General features: G+C 40.9%; 1 protein-coding gene across 1 annotated transcript; it reads right to left on the reverse strand.

Annotated features, from left to right (window-relative positions):
• Positions 1-1,567: 1,567 nt before the first annotated feature.
• On the reverse strand, positions 1,568-13,213 carry RAD52 (RAD52 homolog, DNA repair protein). Its single transcript, XM_029283780.1, has 11 exons — positions 13,142-13,213; positions 11,951-12,052; positions 10,151-10,244; positions 8,665-8,732; positions 7,820-7,938; positions 7,663-7,738; positions 5,019-5,209; positions 4,206-4,345; positions 3,146-3,223; positions 2,527-2,724; positions 1,568-1,631 (listed from the first exon to the last, which is right to left on the reverse strand). Exons 1-11 carry the CDS (start codon positions 13,211-13,213, stop codon positions 1,570-1,572), a joined length of 1,200 nt encoding a protein of 399 aa, XP_029139613.1. The 3' UTR covers positions 1,568-1,569.
• Positions 13,214-20,961: the final 7,748 nt, after the last annotated feature.

The following is a 20,961-nucleotide window of genomic DNA, read 5'->3' on the forward strand; positions in this document are numbered from 1 at the left end:
TTTTAAAAACATTCTTAGGTTAAAACCTACTTGTGCCTAGGTCAGGGGTGTCAAATTGCCGGTCCGTGGATCGGACGTGTCACACGGAAGCCGCACTCATCCCATTGCCGGCAATGGCAAAACTGTCCCGATACATTGCGCGACGTCATGTGATGTCGCAAGTTTGACATGTCTGGCCTAGGTAATATACTACACAAATATCTGCTACAGAATAAAGGACTTAGATATAAACAAATGCCTATATGTTGATAGGAAGAAAATGCCAATGTCTCTTTATTGAAACATTTCATTAAATATTTCAATATATAAGTATAATCATGCATCCTGAAGCTTCATGATATATAGGATTTAGCATTCTTGATAGTTCAAATAATTTTGGTTTAATCTGCAGATCAGAACATAGTGGGCCAATTTTGAAAATTAAGGAAGTTTATTTCAAAAGAATGACCAAGGAAAGTTATATAAATGATATACATACATTACATAACATCTTACATGTGGGATCTTCCTAAGTCAATTACAGTTGTGACATGATAGTAATGGGACCCTTTCCAATGTTATCTTAGCTGTTGGTCAAACGGAACTACAGCCACGGAACTACAGCCTACAGATGATCTGGAGATAGGGAACTTCTTTCAGCCTGATGCTATTAGTCTCGCAGAAAAACTGCTTTAATTATCCTTCTCTCTTTTGCAACAGAAACAAAAGGTATACTGATCCTGTTTCCATGCAAGAATTGTTTGGGGAAAAATTGCTCAATCTAACAAAATAGATTGATATATATTTGCGCAAGTGACTTAGAAAACATGACAGTTTGAATATAAAACCAGTAACTTGCTACCACCTCTCCTATTACCAAGATGTGGTAGAGAATCCAGAGACAGTTTATGTAGCAATATTTACTGCTATGCTGCCTATTTAATGCAAGCAGTAAAATCAGAGTAAATGATGACATGAGATGCTGCATTAAATTATAGATTGCAAAATGAATTATACTGTTCTACTGATTGATTTTTGTTTTCTCAGACCAATAAATAGACACTATAAAAAGTCCAAGACTTTGATATATTTCTCTTCCAACCTACACTTTTAAAAAGTCATGCTTTTCTAAATGTCTAGTAATAAACTTTCCAAATATTTTCAGGTTGTACCCCTTTGAGTAGGTGGAAACCTTGGTTTTGTTGATTTTGTTCATTAAAAGAAAGGACAGTTATAACTTAAATTAAAAATGATCATCAAATTCATATCCAGGTGAGACCATTATAACACATCTATATTTAGAATATATTATTACTAAAATTGCTCTCTTCTAATTGGAATGAAGAAAGTTAAGAAAGTACCTTTTTAAATTTTAAAATAAAATTACATATAAAGGAATAAAATATTAGGATTTGTAATATTTAATTCTTTTAACTAGAGATAAAGTGGCATTTTAAGCCAATAGTTAAATACTGCAAAGCAATGCACTTTTTTCTGTAATAAAATCTAGAAAATATACTTTGATCTGCAACTTTATTGGGCTAAAATGTATTCTGAATTAAAACCCTCATGTTGAAGTCTACTTGTTTTCTATGCAGGCTCCAGTCTCCTCTTTTTCATTCCTTGGCCTTTTCGGTATGGGCTACGTTCAGCTGAAATAGAAAACAGTCGTTCAGAAAAGGGTTTCCTTCTAAAAAAAATATTTTTTCACCTAGTTTCTTTTCTTTATCTACAATAAAATGTATCCTGTTTCATTTTTCACCACTGCATTTTAAGCAATTTTACTTTACAATTTTACTGACTTGGTTATAATTCATTGGCTGAAATACTGGGAAATATGAAGGGGTTTTTTTTTCCCTCCACGCTCTGCAGAATTTAGACACACTTTAGATTACCATCCAGTTTTATATGCTGAGCTATCATATTTCACATACAACAGGCCTCAGAGTTCAGAAGCTGCATTTAAGCTGCTTTTCACAGAGGAGATAATATGTTATTTGTTCTCCCCTATTACGTGCATTTGTCATATGGTCTACAGTAGTTAATATAGACAAAGTTACGTGTATAATAATAATAATAATAATAATAATAATAATAATAATAATAATAATAATAATAAAGTTGGAAGGGACCTTGGAGGTCATCGAGTCCAACCCCCTGCTCAGGCAGGAAACCCTACACGATTTCGGACAGATGGCTGTCCAATCTCTTCTTAAAAACTTCCAGTGTTGGAGCATTCACCGCTTCTGGAGGCAGGTTGTTCCACTGGTTAATTGTTCTAACTGTCAGGAAGTTTCTCCTTAGTTCTAGGTTGCTTCTCTCCTTGATTAGTTTCCATCCGTTTATAGTTTACCTCAGGGGTCCCGAACCCCTGGTCTGTGGACCAGTACCAGGCCGCAGCATGCCAGCAACCGGTCCGCACAAACAAGCAAAGCCCCATCTGTGGGATGTAGGCAGCACACAAAACCACGCCCCCTCTGGTCCGTGGAGAATCCTCTCCATGTAACCGGTCCCTGGTGCCCAAAGGTTTAGGGACCTCTGGTTTACCTGATGAGTAAGATTTGGGACTGGAGGACAGATTCCAAGATGATTTTATACTCGATTGCTGATTATTTATTCTTTGTGGGGTTCGGCTGCGAGTCATCATGGCATGCTGTCCAAGAGGTGACCGTAAGCATTGGGCTGGCACAGCTGCTGCATCGTGATCGGTCGCTTCCAAAGGAAAGTCCCAGAGTTCTGGATCATCTGTAACCAGTCAGGTATTAAAACCAGAACCTCAACTATTGATCATTCAATTAGGCGTCTGATTCCCAACGGCTCTGGATTGTAATGGAAGCGGCGATATTCAGGGTCAAGCTCAGATATGCGACTGTTTAAATCTGAGTTTTTCTAGAAAAAGGGAATGCGGATGAATAACATCTTGGCTCCCAGTAACTTTTCACTGTAAATGCCAACTGGCTGTTTATTCCTTTCGCTACAGTCCTTCTCCTCCCCCCCCCCCCCCCCCCCCCCCCCCCCCCCCCCCCCCCGGTCTGCATTCATCATCAAACCAGATGTGTTGGGGAGGAGTTGCCTGAGAAAAAGATACACATGGTACCCTAATAATTGGTGCTGCGAATACCATGAAAATTATGAGCTGACCGCCTTCAAGCAATTTTACACTCACCTGCAAGGAATTCTTCATCCATGACAGGTTCTGGTCGTGCAGAAGAGTTGCATTCCAAGGCAGGGGGAATGGACGCCTCTGTATGCAGAGAACAGAATGGTTGAAAAAGTGGAACCGTTCCCCACCTTTCTAATCTGAGGCAGGGAGACAGGATCAAGGTAGGTAGAACTGAACTGGCGATGAACAAATGGCATATCGGTCTCTTCCTTGTGTCATCCAAGGAGAATCAGTGGTCGCTCAAGTGTGCAACTTCAAGTTGCTGTAGGTCTAGTTCAGGGGTAGGCAACCTTGGCTCTTTTATGACTCGTGGACTTCAACTCCCAGAATTCCTGAGCCAGCCATGCTGGCTCAGGAATTCTGGGAGTTGAAGTCCACGAGTCATAAAAGAGCCAAGGTTGCCTACCCCTGGTCTAGTTCCTACTGTTCTCTTTCTTCCCAGAAGATACAGATTGGGAAAGGAGATTTTATTGTCTCCCTTTCCCTTCCCAGGTTCCTTTTTTTCTTCTGGCACTTAAGAACTACAGTGGAGGGTCAGTCATCACTGGGTATTTTTGCTATTGTCTTTGTAATTTGTAATGTTAATTTAATTAAAAGGCAAGACAAGAAACAATGGATGGAAACTAATCAAGGAGAGAAGCAGCCTGGAATTAAGGAGAAACTTCCTAACAGTGAGGACGATTAACCCGTGGAATAGCTTGCCTGTGGGTGCTTCATCACTGGAGGTTTTTAAGAATAGACCTGGACAGCCACTTGTCTGAAATTGTATCGGGTCTCCTCCTTGAGCAGGGGGTTGGACTAGAAGACCTCCAAGGTTCCTTCCAGCTGATTGATTGATTTTTTGGGGGGGAGGGGGAGCTTCAGGATTCTTAATGTTCCTGTTCTGTTTACGACTCCTTATAATTCTCTTGAGTTACAAGGAAGAGCTATGATAGCCTTTCACTAACCCTAACCCCTCTTTTTTGTGGCAGCCCCTCAAATACTGGGATACTGCTATCATGTCACCCCCCTAGTCCTTCTTTTCTCTAGAATGGCCATACCCAGTTCCCGCAACTCTCTTTACCTTGATCTTTAGTTCTGCAACCTGAAACATCTGACTGTATCTGCTGCTTCACCTGCATCTGCTGTCTGAACTTCTGTTGAAGCTGCTTCTGTCGCATCTTCCGATGGTGAGTTGCATCATAATCCAAGGGCAGTGAGTTCCTGTGATGACAGAATATAAACCAAGGGGGATTATCCCTGTAGCTCATTAATAACATTTCCTCAGGTTGGCTAGCAAGGCATGTTTATGCCATATTAAACTTCAATTCCATAATACTTTCTTCTAATAACTTACTTAAGATCCAGGAATACCGGGATGAACTAAGGAGAAAGGAACTCATGCTGGATAATAATAAATTCTGAAAGCAGAATGTTAACACCACCAGAGGGCATCAGGCTGAAAAAAAATCTGCTATAGGATATATGTGCCACTTGGCTACGTACTTTACCAATTTTGTAGGCACTTAGGAAATAGGAAACATTTAAACTACCTTTTTTTTCTGACAGAATTCATATAAAGCAATCCAACATTACTTTTTTCTTTCCCTACTGCCAGAAGAAAAGTGGAATATCTGACGACACCCAGGAATTTCTTGCTAAATTAAAGTTCAGAATACATTTGACAGCAACTTTCTAATGGCATTATGAACAGTTTAAAACAGGGGTAGTCAACCTTGGTACTTTTATGACTCGTGGACTTCAACTCCCAGAATTCCTGAGCCAGCCATGCTGGCTCAGGAATTCTGGGAGTTGAAGTCCACGAGTCATAAAAGAGCCAAGGTTGACTACCCCTGGTTTAAAATTTCAAAATATGCGCCTGTGGGAAAAATCAAACAAAGCTGCTGACCTGTTTTGTCCAATAGCATTCAAGGGAGAATCCAACCTGTGAGATTTGCCAGGGGTTGACGAGGAAAAGAATTTCTGGTCTTCACTTCCTTTCTGCAAGCAGCTATTATATCTTGCCTTTTCTATAGAAGGATCAAAGTCCTGCCTTTTGACTTTGCCCAAATCTAAATCTGGAGGCATCTAGAAAAAGGATGAAACAGAAAAGCCACTCAAGTAGAGAAATTCAGAAAATAGTAGAAGCATGTCACAGAATTTATCAGGGGGAAGCTGCCCAGGAAATGCATTCCCCCCCCCCAGCACCCAAGTCCAGAGATGAAGCTACCCAGGAAACAAGTGATATTTTGTGCAGAATTCGCCTCTTCACACCACACTTTTAGCTGTAAACTGAGCTAATGTGGTTATTTATCTGTTTAAAGCAAATTACAGTTACTCTTAGTGCCGTGTACCCTGTAGATCACCTTTGGCTTCTTTTTATTTTTATGACAAATTATTTATTTGAAACATTTATTCAGACACCCATCTTACAGCAACTCTGGGCAGTTCCCAATCAAAAATCAAAGACCATATTAAATGTTAGGAGATGACCAGGTTGTGCCCGAAGGAGGGGCCAAGCGCATCATCAGTCTTGAGTCCCTTTGCGCCCACAAGAGATCTTAGGTCCAGCCCATCTTGAATTCCGTTGACTCTTATCTACCGCCAATTTGCTTTGATCTCTTGTAGAGGGGTGTTAGCATGAAATCATTTGAACCGCCTTGACTCCTGATTTCCTGTGCTTGACATTAAAACTATTAAAACCAAATGTATATATATATAAAAAAAAACCTGGTGTCAAGTCAAGCTTCCAATGTGTAGTCATCTGTTTTTATCCCAGCATTTGGAAGGAAAGACAGGTCTTCAGTGCTTTATGGAAGGTTAAGAGGGTGGAGGCCTGCTGAACTTTGGGGAAAGATTTCTGTAGAGAGGGGCTGTCACAGAAAAGGCACGCTTCCTAGCCCCCATAGGAGGGCAACATTTAAAGTAAGGGATTAGGAGCTTGGCCACCCTTATCTTACTTGGTAGAATGGATAGATGACTTTAGAGAAAGGGGGTCCTGCAAATAACCTATGCCTATGCCAGATAGGCTTTATAGGTGATGAGCAACATCTTGATTTGCACTCAGAAAAAAAAAAACTGGAAGCCACTGCAGCTCATTCAACAGAGGTGTTAATGGGCAGATTCAGGGGCACCCACCACAATGCATCCTGCTGCATTCTGGACCAGTGGAAGTTTTTTGGTGGTCTTCAAGGGTAGCCCTATGTAGAGCACACTGCAGTAATCCAAATGGGAGGTGATCAAGGCATAGGCAAGGCCTCCCAGTGAAGGAAAGGGTGCAATTGGTGCATTAGAAAAATCTGTGCAAAGGCTCCCAAACTATGGCTGCCACCTGCTTCTCAAGCAGGAGCTGAGTCCAGGAGATCCCCCAAGTTGCACAGCAGCTCAGTTCAGGAAAATACCACCCACCCAAAGATTAAATATCATCTGGTCCTGGGGAACCAAAAACCCAGAGTCATTTCATCTCACCAGGGTGAATCAAACCCGGTTCCCCCACATCTGGACCCTTACAGCCTTCAGGTATTTGTCCTGCATTGCCATAGCATCATCTGTCTGGCTGAGGGTGGAGATACATCATTGGGTATCATCAGCATTGCAAGGCCCTAGGACTCAACCTCTCCCCTCATATCAACAACGACTGGAACCGGCCACAGAGGAAGGAGGAGAACCATCATACCACAGTGCCTCCCACTCCCAGCCCTCAAAGCCAATCCAGGATACCATGGTTGAAGGTATCAAAAGCCGCTGTGGTCCAGGAGGGTCAGAATGGCTCAGGAATTCTGGGAGTTGAGGTCCACGAGTCATAAAAGAGCCAAGGTTGCCTACCCCTGGACTAGTGCAACCAATGCTGTTTTAATGCTGTTTTCTGATCCGAACCCAGACCGAAAAGGATCCAGATAATCCGCTTTATCCAGGGCCATTTGTAGCTGTCAGCCGACCACCTTTTCAACAACCTTCCCTAAAAAGGGAACATTTGAGACCAGACTAGAGTGATCCAATTATAGGTTTTAAAAAGTAAATAAATAAAAGGTTAATCTTGTGGCAGTGGCGAAGGTTATTGAAAGAGGAAAACTATAAATTTTTAGACATGTTTAGAAGCTTATAGTGTGACCTTAGAAATGATATACAAAAATAAATACAAGTTCAATTAATCTAACTTTGGGGTAAATAAGTAAAGGAACTGCAGATTCAAGATAATTTATCCAAAGGGGTCGTAAGGTAGAAAAAAAATGTACTCTAAGGTCCACATAAAAGTTACATGAATGTACATGTGTTTTTGTGCATGTTGCAGAATCCTATTCAAAATAAGACAAAAGTATTTGTTTTATAATACTAGAATGATGGCACAATACTTTTGGCTTAGTTCTGAATAATAATAACAAAAGAGAAAACATTTCTAATAGAAAAAAAGCTAAAAGCTAAAATTATGAAGAATACATTAGGCAAGTTACTATTAATTTTACAATTTGTGCTCATTCCAGAATTTGGCATTTTTATTTTTCTTGACACCTGCTTTCCTCCCCTCTCCCCTCACAACATACCTGACGGGGGAGCTTATTCACCGAGCGCAAGTAGTCTTTATCCAAAATACAGTTCCCAAGAGCATTACCAAAGCACCTGAAGAGACAGATGGCTGCTTCTTAAAATATAATTCTGCATTTCACAACAAAAAATATTGTACGCGTTGGTTACTCTTACTTTAGTGCTCTCTTCAATCCGTCTGTGACCGCCTCTTTCCTTGCTTTTTCAAGGGACAAGGCCTTAGATTTCAAGCCTTCACTTACTCCATAGCCAACATCTTCATGGTAAGCCCCATCCTGCAATATGAGTAGATTATACTATATTCCCCTATTACTATCATTACTTTAACCATTCCTTTCTTGGTATTTGAAGAAAAATGAATGGAGGACTGTGGTGCATTCAGTTTTTCTGGAATCTACGGGGATTTGGATACTTAATCTGCCGTATCACACCACTTCAACCTATTTTCATTCTTCAAGGCAAGTATATCTTTGGCCCATAACAAGGAGGCAGATATAAGTGGAATAACTTCTTCAGCATTAAATAAATAATTTGATCCCTTTCAACCAATAACAGAACGAACAATGGTAACAGTTTTATATAACAATATGGTCTCTCCACCCGGGTGTAAATAATACCTTCAAGAGTTCTTATTGTGCACATTTAACTCAACGGTCCCCAACTTTCTGGCTTGGCAGCCCAGTGTGGGGGGAGAAGGGATGTTTCTGTACCAATGGTAGGAGCATGCATTCACATGTGCAGTTCCATTTATGTGAACAGCAGGCGCACATGTGTGTTGCTCACACAAACGGAGCTGCACATGCAAGCATATGCACCTGCTGCTCACACAAGTGGAGATATGTGCACATGCTCGCCCGCTGCTTGTGCGGCCTGGTTCTGAATGAGCCGTGGCCCGGTAGTGGACTGCGGTCCAGGGGTTGGGGGGGCCCTGATTTAACTGTCTGTCACTAAAAACTCCACCTCAGTAGAATACCTACCATCTCCCACATATGCATGCTTACCTTAAGCTGAACTTTCACAAAGGCACAAACACCCACATAGAATTTGCCGTTATTTAGATCAACAAAATCTGCAAAAGGAGAAAAAAAGTTACACTAAAGACTAAAGCAAGAGGCAGTCACAGAAATATATAAAAATGCATATGAATTTAAAAAAAACAAGGACCCGTGGTAGCTTTCATTTTTCAAAAGAAAACTTAGGCCAAACACAGTACAAATTATATAAATAGGAAACAAGGAAACACGCTTGACTAAAATTAAACTCAACGGTGTCTGGTAATTTTCATTGTTTTAATAAACATCTATTTATAGTTAGTGCTTATGAATTGTAAGGTTTCATATTTGAGATAATCAAAATCTCTATAAATATTATTCTATGTTAATTAGAAGTACCAAACAAGCTTTACTTTTCATCGTATCATCTATCAGTGCTTGATCTTTCCTAAAAAACTGCTACAGGAAAAGGATAAGAGTCAAATACACAGCTGAAATGATGAATACACCCATCTTGCATTGTTAATCTATCATGGCATTATCTGGAATGAAGGATACATTTCATTTCCTTAATTCTAATTCACACAGTATTTACTTGTTGCACTAATAAATGAGAACAAAACCTCTGTACAACAATTGCTTTTTGAAAGGTTTAGAATCTAATTCTTAACCTTACAAGCTACCAGTTTCAAACAATGTAAAATATAGCAAGTGACAAAGGCTAGAGATGGAAGGAAGCAATCACAGAAGGAATGGTAACAAGAGAGGGAGTGAGCACAAATAACAAAAGTGCAATAGAATTCAAGACTTAAGAATACTGGATCTGGTCACAAGAGAACAATTTTAGACAATCAAATTAGAAAAGCAAATCAATAAATAAATAAGGGTGCTTGAAAGCACTAGCAAAAGAAACATAAAAACTGTAATGCACTAGTACAGGTGTAGGCAACCTTGGCTCTTTTATGACTCGTGGACTTCAACTCCCAGAATTCCTGAGTCAGCATGGCTGGCTCAGGAATTCTGGGAGTTGAAGTCTACGAGTCATAAAAGAGCCAAGGTTGCCTACCCCTGCACTAGTAGAATAATAGGATATTGTGGTGATTTCACTCAAGAGGTAAGAGAACTACAACATAGATAAGCAAATCTGCTTTCTGGCTGGCAATTACAATCTAAAATGATGAATATACATCAATTTCATATGCAAACCAACTCAAAGAAACTCTTGGCCCGCCTCGCACTTCAAGATCTCAAAAGTTGCCTGAGGAAGAGAGGCACTTCTATAATACCTCATGACATTTCTCATGCTCTTCTACAACGGATTTTTGTCAGGAACACAGGAGAAATAAGCAAAACTGCTTCCAAACTATTACCAGATCAAAGAGGGCTCCATGAGCAAAGCAGTACTGCAATATTCCCAATATCTTTTCTTTTACATTTAGAACTGATTTATAATGGGAATATTTTTCTCACATTTTCAAGTTTTTATTGGACTCACCAACGTTCTGCTGAGTGACAGAATGAGCCCAGCCATTATAGCCAAACATTTCATTGGCCAGGCCGATGACTCTGTGTCCCTCTATGTAGCACACCTGAGAGAAGAAAGAAAGGAAATAGGTTTTGCTATAGCCTAACATGTAATGTCAAAGATCCATTTTTTATCTCACATTCAAGAAGGATCTATAGCAGTGATGGCGAACCTATGGCACGCGTGCCAGAGGCGGCACACCTGCCGCCACTGCCGCTAGCTCATGCAGATCCATTAGGCCACCGCTGGCGCCCAGAGCGGCAGCCCCACCCAGCACAAAAGAGGCGAAGCAACTGGCTAGCAAGCTCGAGTAGAGGTGGTAGAGCATCCCCACATCTGCTCGCTGGCCTCTGTGTGCAGAGGCTGATGGTGTCAGGCAGCAGCCACCCCTGCCTCGCCTTGCCCCGCAGTAATGGCACCCCTGCCCTACCCCGTTTCACCCCGCAGGACGAGCCTCCTGCCCACCTCCCCACCCACCAGAGAACTCCTGGATCTTCCCCAATCCTGCCCAGCCCCCACAGGCATCTCCCCCATGAGCAACATCAATGTGGCCACGCCCACCCCGGCCATGCCCACTCAGTCTGCCGTGACCACCGCAGCCACCCCCACCCATGGGCCACCCCCACCCCCCCTGAGGGCACCACAATGCTGATGTGGCCCTGGCACTTTGCGATAAATAAGTGGGTTTTGGGTTGTGGTTTGGGCACCCGGTCTCTAAAAGGTTCGCCATCACTGATCTATAGCTATGTAATAGAGTTTCTAAGTGATATAGCACAGCACAGACCATAAAGAAGCAGGTAACAGAATGTATTCTAACAGGGCTTAGTTTTTTACGTTTACCAAGTCGGAGACAGACACTATTTTCATGTAAATGGCTCTGTACATGAGAGTTATATATAAACATTAAATTGATCAGATGGATTCTATTTCAGGGAGAGAATGCTGGTAATATCTCAAAATCTAGGCCAGAGTGTGGGATGGGTTATGGAGGGAACAAGGGTGGGACTGAGCATTATATGCGTCATTCTCCTTTAAATGTGTGAAAAGCTATTAAAGATTCAGTGCCACGGAACACGAGATCCTTCGTACAACTAGTTTGGCAATACACACAAAATATAATCTTCTATATTATTATTATTATTATTATTATTATTATTATTATTATTATTATTATTAAAATGTAAATGTTCGTTTGTTCAAAATCTTAAATCTCCGAAAGTTCTTCACCGATTGCTTTGAAATTTTGACACAACGTTGCATTCGGATACGCGCGTGTTTTTATATACCTAGTATTATATACATGTCACACCTGTGACAGGTAAAAGGTAAAAACATGCTTTTTTTGAAAAACAGCGCCATCTGTTGGTATACCCACAAGCATTGTGAAATTAAACATATTAGAAACGTGCGCTTTCTCTTTTCTTTCTTTTCCATTTAACCAGACTGAGCCACAGCAACGCGTGGCCGGGAACAGCTAGTAGTGTAATAAAAACCTGGCATTTAGAGACATTTTGCCCAGGATTACGTTTATTTTTCTCTTGAAATCTCAAGGTCAGCAGTTCTAATTTGGCAACCTGAAGGTTAGTATTAATCTTTTAACAGTCTGGTCTGGTGATACTAGCTGTTGACAACTATACAGTACATGTTAAAAAAAAGAAAAGTGTTAATGCATCTGAACATGCTACTCCAAGCCTGCCGGGGTCACATCTCCGGGGTTAAAAGGATGCTTTTCGGTATAAAGTAGATGAAAGCTCTAGCTAAACTTTGTACCTTCTGTCCTCCTCCAGCTTGTCGGCTACTGATGTATTCTGGGCCCAGCCTCTGACGCAGAGCGGCCTGAACTGCCTGATATTCATCTGCTGTATACCGGCACTTCACAGACACAAAAAAATCAACAGATTTAAATACCTTTCTCTCTTCTTGCCTCCATTTCAAGATTCAGTTTGCTCACACTTACGTGTTTTTCAAGATGAAAGAATAAACTGCGCTCTGACGATATTGTCATAAATTATAAAATGATAAAAAAATAATATCTTTAGAGTTCACTCCTGAAGTCTCACTATCTTAGCGCAAATTGAAGGGATAGTTTTATCAGCATATTGCCTAGTATTCCTCACCAAGAAGCAATTTACGAATTCATCCCCCCCCCCAAAAAAAAGAACCACTCAAACTTCAACACTGTACAAAGTCTTCTTTGTAAAATAATCTCAATCATACCTGAGCTTCACTTTTTCTGCATAGGATACAAAATACATTGGGATTATTTCAGAAAGATTGATTAGCTTACAGGGGTAGGCAACCTTGGCTCTTTTATGACTTGTGGACTTCAATTCCCAGAATTCCTGAGCCAGCTATGCTGGCTCAGGAATTCTGGGAGTTGAAGTCCACGAGTCATAAAAGAGCCAAGGTTGCCTACCCCTGGATTAGCACCAACCTGATTTTTAATATATTTTATTGATTTTTTACAATAACAATCTTCAGTGCTTAGTGAACAGTGTATTGTCTGGGTTCATATATTTAAAAAACAATCAATAATAATTTCTATAATTCCATAATCAATATATTAATGATATATTTCCCTGATCTTCTCTTCTTCCAGTAGTATTCTCCTTTTGTCAACATTAAACAAATATAGCTCTTAATACTTTCGATACATACAAGGTTGGATAGAAACATTTTTCTTGTGTTTGTACAAATAACAGCAACATCAGCATATAACATCTTTTCTGATCAGTTTATGTTTCAATTGTATTTGTAAAAGTCATCTTATTATTAACCTGATTTTCACCAAGGCCTGTTTCCCACTGACATTTCTAAATAGGTTTGCTACAGATTTGTTACGATAATGTAGAAACCATATTCTTATCCTTAATAAATGTTGCATAATGCCTCATCACTGAGAATCTTAGATCGCTGCATCAAGATGGGCAACAAACTAACTAAAGGCAGTGATATACTGACCTGCCCAAACCACGTATTAGCTGTGTCATTGGTGTTGACATTTCCATCTCTTGCCATTTCTACCCTGGACATCCCTCCAAAAAAAAAGAAAAGAAATATATTAGAATTGGAATATTCTTTATTGGCCAAGTGTGATTGGGAACACAAGGAATCTGTCTCCGGTGCATAAGCTCTCACTGTACATACAAACAGCAAAGTGATATGTCATAGACCATAAATCATAAGATACAATCATAAATGGTAAGATACAAACAAGTGATAAATCATAAGATATCAATAGGAGAAGGTACGTTCCATTAATACGTTTGAATCAATAGTAATCCCAAATATTTCAAAGAATTAGCGTGAAGATATTTCCTCAGAATTAGCAGAGCAGGATATCCCACACAGAAGCTCTGCACAGATTTTGTTCTTTTTCCAGAATTTGACTTTTCCTAATAAATGTAAAAGATAGCATTTTATTTCAGTAGGAGAAAGTGATGCACCTGAAACCAAGAATAGCTTTATATTGCTATGACTTCTTGATCATTCTAATGGCTGAGATGAAAGGCAGGGTGTTTTCCTGATTCTAAAAATTTGATGCAAATATATATGCATCAATTTCCATAAAACAAAGCAACACTTATTTCAGAAAGGAGCAGATGTGTCTATTTCAACCTAAATCTGAACAGAATTACTCTGCACAAATGCTGACAGGAAGGATGCCTAAGCATAACAATCTGGTATTACTGAATATTTGCACTACACCTGCCATAAATCCTAAGAGGCACACCCTGTCAGAAATGAAATTCAAAATCTTTGAAAGGCATCAATTTGCTTACTCTCAAATGGATGAAAATGCCTTTTTGGTTTTACATACATCCATACATCCATCATGGCGTTCACCTTCAAATTAGACATTATGCAAAATGTAAAAAAGCAATAAGAAACAATCAATGAAAGTCATGAGATAAGGAAAAGAAAAAGAACACAGCTAAAAGTAGTTTATCCCAATCTTATTCACTGTACCGCTCTATCTTTGCAGACCATTTTTGCTTCCGCCATACAGTATCTATATACTGTTTTATATACTGCTTTGGTCCTTTAAGAAGGTTGTTATATCTCCTCTTTATCTTTTCACTCTTCCTTCATATATTTCTTTTGCAATACAATCCTCACTCAAACCCAAATCTCCTCAACCTTTTTCTTTCATAGTCACTCATGTTTGTATTCAATCCATGTTTACTTAACACCCACTCATTCTTGACCTAGATCTTGTTTTACAAGTCATGCTTTTCAGTCATTCCTCTCATCGCATTAAATTTAGATTTATGTTTTTCCAGGCATATCCAAGTCTCACTTCCAAATAATAAAACTGGCAGAAGCATGCTCCTATGCATAGTTATTTTAGCTATTTTTAGCTACTTCGTTTTTCACAATAGAGCTCATACTCTCCATTACATTTTACCAGTATTTACACATCTTGAAATACCAGAATCATTTTCCTATCTTTAGTAAATAATCTATCAAGGTATTCAAACTACCAGATCTGGTTTTTCGCCACAAGTATTATTTACAATTGGTCACCTCATTTTCTCAATCAAACATAACAAGTTTAAATTCCATATTTCTTGTTGCATCATAAAATCAAGCATTTGTTGCAAATCCTTTGGATTTTTAACCATCAGCACAATACTCCATACAAAAACAAATGCATACTGTTGTCCCTAATCAACATATTTTCATTCTCACCACAAGCACCCCTTATATAATTATACAGTACATTTTAACCTTTTTGTTCATAATAAAATTACATTCTCTCTTTTTCTGCATGAATTCATGAACTCTACTAACAAGACCAGGCCACCTTAACTCAAATCTATTACACTCTTTCCCTCTCTCTTAGTTTCAAAGAGATACAACGATGTGCTTTTATTTGCTAATTCACACTCTTTGCCATTTAGGCAGCCTATATTTCAAATCCCAATGTTCCAAATGCTATTTTCATCAAATAGGCCCCCAAATGGATCTCCAATGTCAATAATGATCTCTATCAATCAAATCTTTCGATATTTTTTGGTAAGGTAGAGAAGATATACATTTAGCTATTGGTCTTAGTTATATCAATGTATTATATATATCCTGCTAATAGTAACGATGGTAGTCTAGCTTGACCCATTTTGTCCAACATGGCACAGTACAGCTAAAGCTCAGTATTATAGACACATACTTTGTTACACACAGAAAATATTATACCACATAGCAATATCCAATGCTTATTTTAAAATTCCCCAAAGCATCCAGATTCTTATACCAGTAGCATCTGAGAAAAAATAAAAAAACTTTTAAAATGTATTTTTAGAACATTGTTTTAAAACAGCTACCAATTTTCTTGTAGCTAATCAAAGCTTCTGTTTCTTTCCACAAAAGAAAAAGCAAATGATTAGAGGTTCTTACGGTGTTCGCTGACAGATTGTGTATCCTTACAGTCGTCTTGAAAGAACTGAGCAAACTCCTCCGCCCTATAAATTAAAATTTTCTTCAGCCAGTTTGATATACTTGTATCTTTTTATAGTAAGCATTTTAAAAAATTGAAAATTACAAACACATAAATCAGAAAGCAGACTTCTTACTTGGGACAAAAGACACAAGTGTGTATTTTAAACATTAGTATTAACCATTTTGCCTGTGCAATTTCTAAAAGATCATGTTTTTCAGTTACTCATAAAATTAATCAAAGTAGTTTTACTATTATTTTTTCTTTCTTTCTCTATCTCCCTATAGAAAACATACAAGGATTGGAATGTACATGTTGCAGACTCAATAACAACTATATGGAGAAAACCCATATATTCCATGACTAAAGAACAGCAAGATGTAACTCTAGTAGCTAATTTATTTTCACTGTTTATTATCTGCTTCTTGCACCTATATTGTTAATGTTTATTTTGTTACTTTTATTAGAACTTTGAGCATAAAATAAGAATTTTGTATAATTTTATAGCAATATCAATTTTTGCCACTGTCTAGAACTTTTCTAATTTTTCAAAATATATAATTGAACAATATTCCAATGTGGATTACACAATAAATATATAGAAATTATAATGTAGATAATCATTGACTTTTTCACAAAAAAATTGGTAACTGGCTTGAGCATTCATTAATCTGCAAGTAAGAACTTTGACTGATATATTTAAATAAAAGTAGAATTTTCAATTCTATTAGTATTAGAATAGAATTCTATTCACTCCCTGGTATTCAGGATGCTGCTTATAAGCGCTATGTCCTTAGAGCTCAAAGCATTGTTAGAGACCCCACACACCCACTTTACGGTCTGTTTCTGTTGTTCCCCTCTGGGAGGAGGATTTGAAGTATTTCTAGCAGGACTACCCGATTTTGTAACAGCTTTGTTCCCTATGCCAGCCGTCTGGTAAACTTGCAAGATTAGTTTTTTGCGCCATGCACATGTATACATAATCCGAACTAGACTGTGTTGTTTCTCTGTGTCATATAATATATGTGGGTATATGCATAATTCTGTATTTATTTATTTTTGTCACATTTATGTACTGTATATTGGAGGTGATGACCCTTTGAGAGCTGTATGCAACAAAATTTCATGTTAATGTATGCCGATTAGCGTGCATTCAAAGTGACAATAAAGTTATTATTCTGTTCCATTCCATTCCAAAGATCCCTGAGTTAATTGCTTGGGTCATTCCCCAGAAATACAAGACTGTTGTAAAAATGTCTATAAAAGCAGGAGGGATATTCTTACTTGCCCTTTCTTTAACTTAAAATTTTAGAAATCATCACTCTAGCATATTTATGACCAGGGCTTTTTTTGTCATAGAACGCCCAGAAATGGAGTTCCGACACTTTTTTTGGATGGAACCTTGTAGGGTAGGCAAGGCGGGTGGTATGACGTGTGTGAGTTCCGGCACCTTTTTTTTTTTAAACAAAAAAAGCACTGCTTATGACCGTTGCTGTTTCCCAAGATCATCTGATCACCCATTGCAACCTTCTGACAAGCAAAGGCAATGGGGAAGCTAGATTCACTTAACAAACGGATTACTAACTTATCAACTGCGGCAATTCACTTAACAAATGTCTGACTTAACAACAGAAATTTTGGGCTCAATTGTGGTCGTAAATCAAGGACTGCCTATAGTTGTCTTTTTCCATAATTATTTTTGATTTTCCAATCTATGTTAATCCCTCCCCCCACGGGGATTTCCTAGTGGTTCCCCCATTCTAACCAGCGCTAGATCTACAGCTCCCAGTTCTAGCCAGATCTGATCCTGATTAGCAGCTCACGATCAACCTAAGCTTGCTATCCAGCTGAGTAAATTGAATAAAATATTTTACCAACTTACTTGAAAGTAGGATGCCTTGACCGCAAAGGGACTGAATAAATTTGGAATGGCACTCTCAGGCAGCTCTGCGGGGGGGGGGGGGCGATCGCTGAGCCCCTTTTAGCCCTCCGTACAAAGCAGCTGTAGCGGCACCACCTTCCGGGACAATAAGCCCGAAGCCACCAAGAGCCGCCGCTGACTCCCCACCATAAAAGCTTCAGCGACCAAGAGCAGGCAAACTTCCCGCTCGGTCGGACTGCGCTTGCGCCGGACCGCCTCTCGCGTTCGGGGGAGGAGCGCTGAGGACTGGCATAGGAAGCGGGCATCCGGGACGTGTCTGGGAGTCGCCCAGGCCTTCTCGGAGAAGGCGGGAGAATGTTTCGGCAGCAAGCCTCTATTGGTCTAAAGGGGAGAGGGAGGGAGAGGGGGGAGGAAAAGGATCGCCACGCGCCTCTCGTGATTGGCAGGCTTAGGTGGGTGGGGCGTAAAGCGCTACGGTGAGCGGAGGGCCGAGGTGAACCGACGTTCGGGAAAGGGAGGAGGAGGAGGAGGGAGAGGGAGAGGGAGAGGGAGGGCAGGGAGTGGGCCGAGCTGATCGCGCGTGCCGGGAACTGATCGACCGGCCGATTGATCCCTCGGCGGGCAGCCTCGCAAAGGGCGGGAGAGACTCGCCGGGGCGTCACACGCCAGCGGGCAGGGCTCGCGACGAGGGGGCGGAGCCTGATTCTCGCCTGGCGCCGCGGCTGGAGGCGGCGGGCGGGAGCCGCTGGCCGAGGTGAAGAGGCGCTGCCCAGGCAAGGCAGGGCGCAGCGGGCGAGGAAGCGGGCTTGCCCCGGGACGCCGGCTGTACGGCTGACAGGTATCGGCGGCCATTTGGAAGCAGCCGGGGGACCCGGCCTGGATCTTACCGGGCTATGGCCGAGCGGGATTGAGCTGGCGGTGGGGCGAGGGTTTTCCTGGCAATGGGTTTGGGGGGGGGAGGGAGAGTGGGGAGGGGAGCCCTCTGGGCGGGGCCTGCCCACCTTGGTCGTGAGGCTACCGCCCGGCCGCCCCCTGGCTCAGGACCCGTCAGCTGCCCTACGGCAGAGGAAGGTGGCCCCCTCAAGGCCTGCCTGGGCATCCGGGGTCCCTCGATCGGGTAATCTTCGATCGAGCAGCGCTTCGGCTAGGAGGAGGAGGAGGAGGCGGCTCTCTTCGTCCTGGCTCCGTGCCTTGGAATTGAGTGGCCGAGCCCACCGGTCCTCCCCGCCGTGAGCCCCCCCCGCGGGTCCCGCTAAGCCAGTGGTTCTCAACCTTTTTAATGCCGCGACCCCAACCGGTCGTAAGTCGAGGACTAAACCGGTTGTAAGTCAAGGACTAAACCGGTCATAAGTCGAGGACTGAACCGGTCGTAAGTCGAGGACTACCCAACCGGTCGTAAGTCGAGGACTTTTCCTGCCCGGGAGCGCCGCGCATGCGTGGTTCCGCCCCCTGCGCCGGCCGAGGCGTAGCCGGCAAGCGGCAGAGACAGAGCAGGCTGACCACCAGCTGGCCCAGCCCAAGGGAGGTAAGGCACCCGCCGGAAAAGGGGAAAAAAATGGCAGACAAAAAAAATGGCGGACAAAATAATGGCGGACAGCCTTGCTTGGCGACCCCCGTGAAATGGTCGATCGACCCCAAATGGGGTCCCGACCCACAGGTTGAGAACCACTGGGCTAAGCCTTCCTTCACAATCCGTGGAATTACTCTTGGAAGACGTTCCACCTCTTTCAAAATAAAATAACTAGGATTCTTAGGACGAAGCTGTGAGCCACAGCCCATTATCACACCCTGGCGGTGATTGACATCTAGGTGGTGGAGCCTTGAGAAAAAAAAATCTTGACACTTTGACACATCTTAATGTCAAGCCAGTCCTTCTGTTGGTTCTCTTTTTGACTTCATATTGCCCACGGTGATCTCTGAAGGAGGTGGGATGGTCTTGTTTGGATCCGTTGAGGTGGTAACACGTTGTTTTCTGTGCATCGCTTGAGCAGTTGGATCACTTGGACCTTTGCAGGGATCCTAAGCAGTTAGCTGTTTGATATTGAGACTTTAGGAAAAGTGCAAAGAAGAGCAGCTAAGGTGATTAAAGGGCAGGAGACTAAAACATACAAAGAACAGGAACTGGGTATGGCTAGTCTAGAGAAAAGAAGGGCTAGGGGGGGATATTCCGGTATTTGAGAGGCAGCTACAAAGAGGAGGGGGTCAATTTATTTTCCCAAGCACCCGAGGGCAGGACAAGAAACAATGGATGGAAAATAATCAAGGAGAGATGCAACCTGGAATTAAGGAGAAATTTCCTAACAGTGAGGACAATTAACCAGGGGAACAGCTTGCCATCAGACATTGTGGGTGCTCCACCACTGGGGGGGGGGGTTAAGAAGAGACTGGACAGTCATCTGAAATGGTATAGGGTCTCCTGCTTGAACAGGGGGCTGGAGTAGAAGACCTCAAAAGTCCCTTCTGATACTGATGGATTTATAGATTCATTCTCATTTACAGTACTTGACTTATTCTTTCCTCCACTAATAGGCTCTTTGAAAATATGTGGTCAATAGTAGATAAGACATTAAAGTGGTGATTTTTTTTTAAAGTACAGACAAAGGGTACTGAAAGAGATAGGGTTACTTGGTAGGGCAGCCTGACAACTCTTGTCATTTCCTATTTTTAAAAATTCTATTAAAATATGCTTTGATGCCTTTGTCAGTTTAAATAGATAGCCCCCTTATAGATACAGAAGTTATCTGTTGAGAATTATGCTTGTATATCCTACTGCATAATGTAATATAAACTTTGACATATATAGACATCATTTTAAAACTCATTTGAAATCACTTCAAATATACAACAATTAAGCTTGAATTAAATAATTCAAAATAAAGAATTTGAATGTTTTGGTTTGATTGGTTCAAAAGAGATGTTTAGAAGCACTTTGTATATGTCTCTTGTTTCACATATTTGGCTTGGTTTGTAATAACTTACATATTGTAGACCTTTGTCTCTGTTCAAATAAGATTTTGCTATTTTTGGTTAGCCAGAAAGCAGAACAAACAATTTTCTTATTTTAAAAAAAAGCATGACTAAATGGAATAGATCCTCTCATGAAAGGGAGAGGTTTGCTTTTACTTTACCTTCTAGAAAACAGTAAGAGTGGTTTGCTACATTTAACATTGATTTAGATATCATTACTCATTACATTTCAGGCCAGAGAGAAAATATGATGAGGGCCACATTGAATTTAATATCTTTTGTTCCTACTCTAGCAGCACACTTTAATATGTGATATATCCTGCTTAGCCCACTGTTTAGAACAAGGGGCAGCTGCTTTCTATTAAATGACTCTCTGCACTTTATGAAATCCAATGTACTTTAGTTACACAAGAAACAGTAAATGGTATTGCGTACATTATGAAATCGGCAGCTTTCTGCTCTTTGTTCTGTTCATGAGGAATTGTAGTTCTGTTC

This window comes from Protobothrops mucrosquamatus, unplaced genomic scaffold (assembly GCF_001527695.2).
Source record: "Protobothrops mucrosquamatus isolate PMUCROS unplaced genomic scaffold, P.Mucros_1.0 scaffold226, whole genome shotgun sequence".
NCBI lineage: Eukaryota > Metazoa > Chordata > Lepidosauria > Squamata > Viperidae > Protobothrops > Protobothrops mucrosquamatus.

Coding starts and splice junctions, on each gene's coding strand:
- RAD52 (XM_029283780.1), bottom strand. CDS start 13,213: ATGTCCAGGGTAGAAATGGCAAGAGATGGAAATGTCAACACCAATGAC. Junction 8,733..10,150: donor TGTCACTCAGCAGAACGTTG/GTGAGTCCAATA, acceptor CTCCTTTTGCAG/ATTTTGTTGATCTAAATAAC. Junction 7,739..7,819: donor GGATTGAAGAGAGCACTAAA/GTAAGAGTAACC, acceptor CTGTCTCTTCAG/GTGCTTTGGTAATGCTCTTG.